The sequence below is a fragment of the Antedon bifida genome, chromosome 10, assembly GCF_963402885.1.
Source record: "Antedon bifida chromosome 10, ecAntBifi1.1, whole genome shotgun sequence".
NCBI lineage: Eukaryota > Metazoa > Echinodermata > Crinoidea > Comatulida > Antedonidae > Antedon > Antedon bifida.
The window spans coordinates 19,310,710-19,323,324 of record NC_136235.1 but is presented as its reverse complement, the minus strand read 5'-3'; the positions used below and the strand labels follow the sequence as shown (position 1 = coordinate 19,323,324).

Below are 12,615 nucleotides of genomic sequence, written 5' to 3'. Positions count from 1 at the left end.
ACCTGGCGAATTATAGCTTGTACGCGAGTTTGTTATCGGAGGTCATGAATGGGGCTAAACTGGTCGATTTGTATGCTTTTTGGTCTCCTGAGATTTTGTAATGTAGTTTTTATTTGTGTTGGTTGACTTTCAATTTTACGTGGTCTAAAAATGTGTCTATTTTAAAAAGTGTGTTCCTACAATGAAAGGAATAAATAGGCCCGGTTTTTTCACTTGCATGTACAGGAACGCTAAACGAGTCATGAATGTTTTAAGTCATGAATGAGTAAAGCAGGTCTACAATATTCAGAAACTATAGAGGGCAGTTCATATATTTTTGTAGATTTTACATTTTTCTTCAAAAGTTTTTCTTTTTCCATTCAATATTCATTATTTCTAATTGAAAAACACAAGTTAGTCTGAATTTGAATATGCAAGTGAAAGTGAATTCAAGTAAAATACACTGAGATATTATAGTAGCAAATAAAATAAAAGGAAAAAAGATTAAAATTTTAAGAAAATTGTTAGTCAAATATTGTTATCAATTGTAATCTGACAACTATAAAATATACAATACTGCCATCTATGTTTCTGTAATTTATAAAAAAATTTGGTATTCAAGAGAAATATATCCCTCTATGATCTTGATCAAATTGTTTATAACGGTATGGTTATTGTTGCTAGGTTACAGTATGCTGAATTTATATTCTCTAGTTATATTTAGAAAGCCTTACGTCTGATGTCAAACATGAAATTATGCACAGGTTTAATACAAGGTACATCACACCAATTTTCTGAAGTACAGCAGCTATGTAAATTTAGCGTTAGTGAAAACCGACGATCACATTGATTCATAATATAATAAATTTATCTGCGAGCTTTGAATTAAGTGTTTTTTGCAGTATGAATTTAATAATTAAAAACCATTCACAGAACATGCAGCAACAAAAACGCGGCATCCTCTTAACAAAAATATGTCAAGGACCAACCAAAACTTACAAGCTCTGTCTACATTATCAAACTAGTTTGACAAAAAAGTGTTGTGTCCAAATATGGTAGTGATATACCCAAATATGGTAGTCATATGACATCATCATATCCATATATGGGCACATCACATTTTTTCGCCACATAAAGTTTGATAGTGTAGAGCTTAATAATTTGAAATAAATTAGTTGTATTAAAAAGGCTAAAAAAAATCTGAAAAAATAGTGCCAAATAATATTAATATAGATTAGTTTTAGAAAAATATTAAATAATGCCGACATTGGTTTGCTTTGGTAAATTAATATAAGGATTTAATCTAAAGGTACAGTACTCAACACAACACACTTATTTTAGTAGGTTAAGCTGTAGCTATTAGTTAGGCAAATAATTAATATTAATTTGCATTATATCATTTTGCATAGCATAATTTCACACATTTCTACCTCAGCTTGTTGACGGTCAGAACTGGATAAATAGAAAATGCTCAAAGGGTGCTGTAAAGAAGTAATGTATATTATAGCTCAAATACATGCCTCTATGTTATATCATGGAGTTTTACTCCATGGTTATATGCTACTTTCAAACACTGAGGTCGATGTTCGTCAGCAAAGTTAGTATATCTTCTTACCTTTGTCTTATTTTTGTAAATTGTAATTTTATCAAATGTATGATGAAATTGTGAATGTTTTGTTTGTTTTACTACAGTATATTTCTGTCAAGGAAAACAATTTTGTTATATATGGAACAAATAAAGATTTGATTTTATATTGAAAATATAATCTGGAATCTAGTGGAATATTGAGATGTTTTGTTTTTATATATTACAAAGTCTTATTACAAGTCGTTGTCAGGCTATGGTGTATTTTATTTATTAACTTTGGGGGTTTTTTTTCAATTGTCAAGTAGATAGTTATTAAATATTGTTTTTGAATGGAATCAGTATGCCTAACAAACTGAGAAGCAATAGTGACAGGAATACTATATTCATTTCATACAATATGTTATTAATTTAGGCCAAGTTCCTGCTGATGGAGTTTTATACCCATTTTTTGCAGTTCATTATTTGGCTTACCTGGTTTTCTTTGTAATTTTTCATTCGGAAATTATAACCAAGCTGAGCATAAAAGTTGTTGCCAAAACCGAAGCATTTTCCTTCTTGAGTGACGAGCACAGTATGTCGACTGCCACATGCTAGGCTAGTTATCACATGTTCCTCCTCTAGTTTGATTTCTTGTGGGCTAGCACAGGACCCCTTATCCCCACAGCCAAGTCTGAAATTAAAGAAGCATATAAACTGTTTATTTAAACTTGAGACTCATTGAACGCAACTAACAGCACCAGCCTATGCTTAGCAAAGCCTACATACAGTAGTACTTCACACTACCAAGCCCAACAGTATACTGACTAAACCTGGGCAAGCCTAATTTGCATAACAGTTTACCTGGAGCACCAGGTGAGCTACAACTCAACTTCAACTTAATGTTATATGCTTCAATAAATCTATTATTGTTCTCTTGACTAAACCAAGCATGCTAGGCAAGAAGCCTAATTTGCATATCAGGTGAGCTACACCTCAACTCCAACTTAATGTTATATGCTTTAATAAATCTATTATTGTTCTCTTGACTAAACCAAGCATGCTATAGGCAAGAAGCCTAATTTGCATAACAGTTACCTGGAGAACATCTGTGCACAATTATACCTTTACTTACTTACATATAGTGTACTACTAAATTGATTTAAAAAAGCATAACCTAAAATTGGAAGCTAAAACTAAATTTTCTTTGTAAACTTTATAATAGAAATAAATTGTTTAATACAGAAAATCAATTTACATTATTTATTGAAAAATGAGGTCAATCAAATCAAACATAATGACGTATGCTACTGACGCAATCTCTGAAATCTCCTTTGTACTTTTCGGCAATAATCAATTTTACGTTAATATTCAATGACTTGAACGATTATTACACTAATGACCTCTTTAGATTTTGTTACATTACGAATGCTAAAACGAATTGAAATTTAGCACACATACATACTGTATATAAATCATAATGAAATGTGTTTTTACACTTAACACAATTCTGACTAAAATATGTAGTAAAGTATTACCATGCAAAACAAAATCTTTAGATATCTGGTTGGGGTAATTAGTGAGTAAAAATCTACCCCATACTAGTTAATACTTTGGAGAGCATGGGCTATTGTCGGTTTATCCAGGTAAGCTAGGCACAAAATAGACAGCATTATATTATTGACTTTCAAAGTACAGTGTTGTTTGTGTTTTAGGAGATTGGTTTATATAGTCTTTGGAAAACAATAATTTATGTACTAAATTATTTAAAAATAATAATATATAAATATTTAATAATTATTTTATGTACTAAATTATTCAATACAATAATTCAGTACATAAAATAAATAATGACATTTTCAGCAGAGTGAACAGATATATTTTTACAAGCTTGTTTCATAAAATTTTATATTCTTAGAAGATCAATTCTAAATGACTTTAAAGTGAATTTTTTTAGATTGCTGCAGAACATTTCTTTAAATAACTTCCTGATTGTAAATATCTACTTACTGACCACTACTGCCGTTACCCCAGGCAAATACTTGATTAGACTCTGAAAAAAATATACAATTCACATATAGTTTAGTTCATGATTTTGTTTTTCAAAACAGGATTTAATAGAAAAACCAGTAACATTAATTTAAAAGCACTATAATAATTGGAGAAAAAAGATAAATAAATACGGCAGTTATGTTTTACTACAAACTATACAAATGAAGAACTGACAAATTATTTGTTTATGTATTTTTTAATTAGTTATTTTTTCTTATTTTTTTAATGATTTGCCATTCATTTTAAGTTATGAGCTTACTTAAGCTTGGTTCCCACTAGAACGTAACGCAAGGACGTAAACGCAACGCAAGCGTTTTAACCAATGACAAGCGAAGTTATAGACAGTTAGCAATCAAAAGCGAATAAGCCATCGCTTGTGATTGGTCAATTCACTTGCGTTGCGTTACGTCCTTGCGTTGCGTCGCTAGTGGGAACCACGCTTTAATTGTTATTGTAAATATATTCACATGTGGAAAATCAAGTAAAAAAACAGCAAACCCAGAAATGAAACAGACTTGGAAATTGTTTTGTCATGAGAAAATATTCAACTCAGGACCTTGCAAATTGTAGGCTCAACATAACCATCAAGTTTACTCCACTAAAAATGACAACTCTACTCCAAGTCACAACTCTAAACCTACAACTCCACACTCAACCTACAACTCCACATTCAACCTACAACTCCACATTCAACCTACAACTCCACACTCAACCTACAACTCCACATTCAACCTACAACTCCATACTCAACCTACAACTCCACATTCAACCTACAATTCAACACTTAACCTACAACACCTCTTTTTGAAGTCCATTCCTAAATTTAAAAAATAATTCCTTACCTGTTACCACAACTGTATGACTTGATCCACAAGCCATCGTCTTCACTTTATCATAACATCCATTATAAGAAAAGTTTGCTAGAGTAGCACCAATGCCTATATCCTTGCCATCTTCCCTGCCATTCTGACCAAACTCTCCACATCCCCAGCAGAGAAACTCATGCTTCTTTTCTTGCAAAGTACGACCATGTGGTTGCTTACTGCTAGGTGGTAAAGGACTGGTAGTCAAGTCTTGACGAGTTCTTGGGTTTACTTCTCTTTTAGTGCTTTTATTAATTTCTGTTAATGGAGGACCAATCTCAGTTGAAATATGGTTACTTTCCATTGGGATCCTTTTTATGTCAACTTGAGTGGATTCCAACTTTTCTTGAGTAGAATTGACTTTATGTGAAAGACTTTCCATTTTATCTGGTGACGCTTTGACTTTATCTGGTGACACTTTGACTTTATCTGGTAATGCTTCCACAACCTCACCAGAATGTCTGACTTTAGAATTCAGGATAAATGCTCTTCTGTTATAGTAGCTCTTTCTTAATTTCTACATCCATTACATCAAATTGCATGTATCAGCGGAATTCACAAGAAAATGAATTCTCTAGATTGTTCAAGCTGAAAGAAAAAAATGGTAATATGTGTGAGGTAAAGCTAAAGTATCAAACTAACAATAAACAATGTTGTTAAAGCTATTAGTTCTGATATCTTAAAATAAAATAATGTTACAAATTTAATTATAGATTAACATCAAACATTTTGTCTTTTGCTGCAAAAATGCTAAAGTCCATGTCAGACGTGACAATCAATTCAAGCACTTACCAAATAAAATACACTGTAGAGAAGGAACGGATCATACAGTTTAAGCACTTGTTTTCAATTTTACAATACAATAAAACGACAAAACCTCGCTGCTTTTATTGATGAAAATTTTCTATGAAAAAAAAGAGATATCCTAAAGCTGCTTATGATTGAAATTGAAGCATTGAGATGGTTAGCAAACATTGGATAATAACTCAACCCAAACTACTGGATCAATAAGACACTATTACTTACTAATACGGCAATTAAATTCATCAATATACACTGAAGAATAGCTATTGAAATTACCTTCTACAGAAACAGTTGCTCATAAATTGTTAAACACTTACCGGTTCTTCATATTAAAAAGAAACTCTAAATCAGGATCTTAGCAAAAGAACATTAATAAAGAATTGCCTCATGTTATAACTTGCTTTTTAATCACATCAGTTTTGAACATAACACTCTATAAAGAATAAGCAATGTAATATAAATAAGAAAAACAATTTTTGTTAAAAATAAATTGAATTTGGCTTGTTTGCATTATCAAATAATACATTTATATTGGGATTGCATTTAGAATTTGAATATTTCTAATATCAATTAAATGTTTATTGGAGATGAGAATTTGCATGTTTGTTATACAATTTTAAAGATATATTGTCCCCCTAAAAAAATTGTTGTTTTACATTTTTTTGTTGAATATGCCATTTTAATGTCACAAAATAGTTTTTCACTTTGATCAAAAATTGGATCGAAAAAAAAATTATTTTCCTGAAAAAAAAAATGTAATTTAGAGCAAAAAATACCTAAATTATCTGTCAGACAATGGTTTTTGGTTAAAATTAATCATTTCTTTTATAAGTGAAATAATTATTTTTGCTGGTTTTTTGTTCTACAGAAGTGAATAGGCTACCTTAATTAAAACTGCAAAATGACCTATTCAAAATCTGATTTTATTTATCTTTATTTTTCATATTTTTGGGGGAAAATACATCTTTAAACTTTTTAAACTGTACGCATTATGGATATCAAAATGGACAGAATTGTACTGGGAAGGTATTGAACTAAATTTGAAAAAAACTGGGGTAGGTGGGTAGTTTAATTATGTAGTTATCCAATATTACAGGAGTATTGGGTATGCATCTGAAATGCAAAAATGGTATAACATAAATTGTACAAATGTTTCACTTGGTGCAATATTTTTTGTATTTCGATGTTTTTTAAGGGACAACTGACTCTTTGAGTTATAGTAATTGTTTTGCTTTAGTTGCCCCTGACCATTGTGCTTTGTTTCTGTTCTGTTCTGTATCTGTGTATTGGTTGAATAAATAAATGAAAAATGAAATGAATGCTTCTGTTATCTTTAAATTTATAAAATAATAGTATACAATGTACATAAGCATACAATGGTCCTAAAATCAAGTGTGAATATACTCTATTAATCCAATAGACTCTTGCTTTAATGCTTATTCAGTGTGAATGACTAGTAAGATTGTTTCTATTTATAGAAATTTCAAAGTAATAATCATCTATTGTGTCATAAACAAATATTGGAATACTGTACAATGTTTGTGCAAACATTAAGTATGCTTTGTTTACATTTGCTGAGACTTCAGGCCAAGGTGGATTTGATAATGTTCATGAACCAATCAAAGACAAATGTAAATACAATAATATCTAATTGTGACGACCTATGACCTAGAACACGTCATGTTAATTATTATTTATTTTGCACATACGTTTGAGTTTGGTCAAGTAGTTATAGTCAGAGCCAATTGATTCTAGATTCAGGATACTGCTTAACAAACAACTGCATTTCAACTTTATTTCAAAAAAAGAAATCAATTGACCAGTGGACAAGAACAGCTTAGGTCGTTACAATAATAGTTGAAAATATGAATATTATGTAGGACACATGTCTGCATATCATCAAAAATACTATGCATAGTTGGATTTAAGGAGCTTCGGTCTGTCTCCTCCTTTTAAGAGAAAGGGGGCTTATATGGACCCAAAACCACAAACCCCATATTCGCCATTACACCCACAACTTACTTGCTCAGTAATATCGTCTGAAGCTATATTTAGGCATGCCAGCAGGTTACACGAAACAAACGCCAACAGAAAATTATTTCTAGGTCAGCCCAAAAGGTTAAATATCCTAAAGTAAAATTATTAAAAACTGGCTTATAAATGAGAAAGAGAGTCAACAATTCGTTTCACACTATATGACTTAAGTGCATTTATTACCTATACGTGAGGTAGACAATATAAAAACCATTTACACAGGTGAAGTAGCAATGGCAATAATGTCAATGGTACAGTATCTTATCATTAACTATAATAATTAAAGATAATGTAACTGATAAAATATAGTTGATAACTGTAACTCAGTTGGATTGCTTTAGTTGACTTGTATAGTAATTTTACCATACAAATTACTTGTCAGGTATTCCATCCATGGAACTAATTTGTCTGCTATTTGGCAGATGATTTATGTCAAATTTAATAACTTAATTACAATTTAAATTTCATTTTAATAGTATATCGACTTTTCAAAGTCAAGGGAAGGTTAGTTCATAATTTATTTTTGTTGTTTGATTTTTTTGTTTTTCTTTACAGTTAGTTTATGGACTTTAAACATCCAAAGGTGTTGAAAAAACTAGAAAAATGAAGATATTATACTATAAAAATAATAATAATAATGGAAATTTGTAAAGCGCAAGTATCCGTCTAAGAAAGACGCTCACTGCGCTACTGACATTATTACCCCAGTCATTTTGGATCAAACACGTATGGAAACATACTCCCATAATGCAGCTAGTAATCAGCGCAAAATTGTGTCTTGATCTAACCGGGTACCCATTTATACACCTGGGTGGAGAGAGGCAAACGTAAGTAAAGTATCTTGCCTACGGATACAAGCAATGCGGCGAGAGTCTCACGATCAGTAGTCCAACGTCCAACACACCACGCCACACGCCCTTACCATAAAGGATGGTTTGCAACATGATAATGCCCTAAAGTCATTTAAACCAATCACATACTGGGTAGAGGTATGGCAACACCCTAAACCATGTAAAATAACAAGCAGAATGCACAAATAAATGGTAATTAATTTTTTTAAGTTAAAGAATTGCAACTGTACTAAAACAATATCTCCACTCAGAAAAAGAAAACAATAGCCCCAAACAAGGATAAACAGTAAGGTAGAAAAGAGAAAATATATTTTGCTCTATAGATTTGTCTAAACAAAAAATTGAGGAAAACTTAATGGAAAAATCATGAGAATACAATATTTAAAGTCATTCAATCCTTGTTTGTATGTAGCAATCATGTAAAATAAACATACGTATGATGGTCAGAAAAAACAATCTTCTGTTTTCTGATTACCACTGTTTGCATAATCTCAAAGCTTTAGTAAACAATTAGAAAGTAAGAATTATTGAGTGATATTGATTCAACATGTTTTCCTGAGGCAGAACTTCTTCCGAAGGAGGAAGAACTGAACAAAAAAAAACTTAATATACTAAAGTATGCTACAATAACGAGCATACTGAATCAGGTAACAAGTTCATATTTGATAAAAAAATAAGAATTAGAAACAATCTCAAATCCAGCTGCCTCGCTTTTTAATACACTATTATATAATAATTACATGGAAAAATCTTTAAACAGTAAATAGCTTCATTAAAGTACCTTAATAGTTTACATAAATATGGATTCACATAGAGCATAGAAATTAAGGTAATTAAATGTTCCTATGACGTAAACTAAAAACGCCAAAGGCTAACCAAAGCCTATACAGTATGAACAAATTTGTGAATGTAAACTGTTTGATGCATGGTTATAATGTTTAAAATCTTTAATAGCACTACAGTATAGCAATACCAGTTAACAAATAAACATTTTGTTTTACATATTTAGCATAGAAATTATATATTTTTGTTAAAGATATATTGTCCCCCTAAAAATTTTTTTGTGGAAGGTATGCCATTTTAATGTCACATAATAGTTATATTCAATTTTGACCAAAAACTGGATCGGAAGCAAATTCTTTTCCTAGAAAAAAAATGCAATTTGCTAAGCAAAAAATACCTAAATTGTCTGTCAGACAATAGTTTTTGGTTAAAATTAACTGTTTCTATTTTCTTTTTATAAGTAAAATAATTAGTTTTTTTTTCTATAGAAATGATTTTATTAATCTTTATTTTTCATGTTTTTGGGGGACAATACATTTTTTAAAAGGAGTACAGACAAGATAATTGATTAGGTTTTTTCTACAAAAAGAATTTAGCAAGGAAATTGATAATATCCTTACACTTTTCTAGGTTATTTAGTTATAAGTTCAAGAAAATCCATAAACCATTGTGGTTGCATGCTCTCCTTAGAGGAAAAATAATTTCCATTTGAAGCTCAGTTATTGAATAAGATGGTTTATTATCTGGTCATTGTGGTATGAATAATAATAATAAATAAAAATAGCAATTAGACACTGTTGTGAATATTAATATAATATGCACATGGCATTCTCTTAAACAAATTTTTCCATCATAAAGTGTTCACTGTAAATGATCCAGACCTCCCAATGTATATTAGCGAAAGAGTAGAAGAAGATTTGAAATATCAGGGATGTCCAACCAGTTCTGATTCTTGGATCTTGGTGTAAATCCCTATTGTAGCTCAAATGAAGCTATACTGGGATTGGGTGCAGGTGAACCTGATAAACAGCAGACCCCCTTAACTGTTAGGTTAGTTTAAATGGGTAAGTTTAGGCGGTGTGTGCCTTATTAACCCCATGTCTACAACTAATCTAATCGGTTTTTAAATGTGTTGGTAGTTTCAGAAATGACAACTACAGTTGGCAAACTATTCTAATATATGTAAATTTACTCATTGTGAAGAAGTGAATCTCCTACAGTTCAGTGGTTTGTGAAATTATTAGGTTTGAAAAGTCTAAGCTGATGTCCTCCTGTATTTCTGCTTACATTGTAAATAATATCAACAGTTGTTATCCGAGAAAACACCAGAACTATGGTCGAGACTCAAACCTGTGAAAATATTATTACAGTACTTTGTTTTGCGGCGCCCTTGCCTTAACCGCTCGGCAACTCAACTTGACTGATTGGTCAGTTAAAATGTTTTAATGTTCAGAGAGATTATTTAGAGGGTTATGTTAAGTTATAATTAGGAAAGAAGTTTTTTAGATTAGTGATGACCATTATTAACTTGCCCTTTAATTATCACCATTTGCGTCAGATATATATATATATATATAAGGACAAATTGACATCTGATGTCTAATTAACCAATCAATACAATCAGGTGTGTTATAATAGTAATACTGTACAGGTAAATACCCACTTCTGCCTTATCATCATGCACATGGTCAAGAAACGAATTACGGTCGAAGCGGCGCCAACCAAAGCGGCCGCGGTAATTCTTTATTATTGTTTATTATTTATTTTCCACACACAAAATATATAACATAGTATTGGTAATAAACATCATTTAGGTAAAAGAAAAAACAGACAAACTAGTTAAATGTCTTATAATAAACCAAGTCAAGTATAGTGTGTGTGGATAGAGACCAAAATAAGTTTGAAGACAAACTTTAAGGCATGATCTGTATGGAACGGCGTGTGCGCTTTGATTGTCATTGTTTTGTAATCTTTGATTGTCATTGTTTGGACAGGTTTTCTTTACCTTAGACGTAAATAACAATCTACAGTACATTATTACGTAATTTATTCTCTTTTATTAAGATTCATTTAAGTGAATTGTTGCCGGTGGTCTAGGATGAAAAATAATTAAAAATGGTATAAACAAGTTATAATTAATAATGAGAACATGCTTTGAAGTTTAGTTTTAGTTTAAGTTTAGTTTAAGTTGTTTTAAAATTATGTTTAAATGTGTTGTAGGGCCCCTCGGAAGAGCAGTTTTATTTTATTACTGAGAGGGCTACCCTACTGTCCTGAAAGAAAACGAAATAAAATATAGTAATTGTTTTTACATTAAAATAAATTTGTGATCTTAAAATAGATCTAAAAAACGTAGGGAAAGTGTCTTTAATTATCTAATAGAAATATAAAGATTCGATAATACATGATTTGGCTTATATTTATTTATTTTTTTTAATTTTTGACCATACTCCTTTATTACTTTATCTGTAACTGTAACGACAATCAAAGATTTAAGCGCACATGGCGTTCCATACAAATGACGATATTAAACTGGCGGCCGCTTTGGTTACCATACTCCCAAGAAACAATACCAGACAAATCACAGTGCAGACTAGCCTATATCAAAGTCCAGCAGGGAACCACACTGTTAATGTTGTGACTTGACCTCTCTAAAAACAGTGTCTCACCATCTCACCATAAACACTTCTAAAAACATTTATACAAATAACTTATATTAACTATGAGTACAACAGTATGTTTATAATCACGTATTCAAATGTCTAGCAATCAACATCTAATTTCTACAAATTTACCTATTACAGTACAATTCTTTAAACTCTGCAAACTTTTCGCTTGTTGTCGCCATACCAATATGAAAAGGTCAATGATTCCTAATTGCAAATCCAGACGCAATCACAAAATCAAAATGCTTATTATGTATTTAAAATGTTGTAATTATGTTCTGTTTGCTGATAAACAAGAATTACTTTGTATATTATAATCTAGTATTTAACTTAAACTTGTTACGTTTACCTTATTTAAAAAAAAAGACAGTTTTAAAAGTTTGTTTTTCTAAATAAAGTAGCTGGATAGAGACTACCAAAAATTAAAGGTCAACCACATGTCATGCATAATCAAAACAAACTTATGGAGCATTCTCGACTACTTCTCTACGGAGCGCCATTTATGCCTTTATTAACTTCAATAATAGAAATAGTACTACGGTAAGCTCAAGTGGACCCAATTTAGCACCAGGATAGCATATAAAATGGAAAGAAGTCATATATATATTGTTCTGTATGTTAATACACTACGCCAGTGGAGCACAGTGATGATATAAAATAGAAATAAAGTCACTGAATTTTAATATCTTTTCGTATGTTAATACACTGGGCTCAAGTGGACCCAATTTGGCCCCAGTGGTATATGTTCAATATCGGTTACTGCATCCGTAATGCAAAATAAAAATTCGTTTCAAGCCATCAGTGATTTTAATAACTTGCGTTTGTCTAAGATGAATAATTATTTAGTGTCACCGGAAAGTGCACCTATTCATTGAAATATGAAATTAAATATTAATTCTCCAGTACTAGCCCACCATGGTTGGGGCAGAGCTAATAATGAAAATAGAGTCCAGAATTGCACTTATACTTATACTATTACTATACATAATCACCTATGATAATTATGATAATGTAAAATT

General features: G+C 30.9%; 1 protein-coding gene across 2 annotated transcripts in view; it reads right to left on the bottom strand.

The window, feature by feature from the left end:
• The window catches only part of LOC144854296 (uncharacterized), a 180,476-nt gene extending 168,697 nt beyond the window's left edge, over window positions 1–11,779 (bottom strand). The window contains exons 1-7 of one of the 2 annotated variants that reach the window (XM_078712233.1): window positions 11,726–11,779; window positions 5,580–5,695; window positions 5,251–5,362; window positions 4,438–5,046; window positions 3,554–3,596; window positions 2,039–2,237; window positions 1,410–1,460 (exon numbers count right to left, since the gene is read on the bottom strand). In XM_078712233.1, coding sequence (XP_078568359.1) covers window positions 1,410–1,460; window positions 2,039–2,237; window positions 3,554–3,596; window positions 4,438–4,840 — 696 coding nt within the window. In that variant the 5' untranslated portion in view covers window positions 4,841–5,046; window positions 5,251–5,362; window positions 5,580–5,695; window positions 11,726–11,779. The remainder of the gene's footprint in view (window positions 1–1,409; window positions 1,461–2,038; window positions 2,238–3,553; window positions 3,597–4,437; window positions 5,047–5,250; window positions 5,363–5,579; window positions 5,696–11,725) is intronic. The other variant, XM_078712234.1, reaches the window with a different exon arrangement.
• Between the last annotated feature and the right edge of the window lie 836 nt (window positions 11,780–12,615).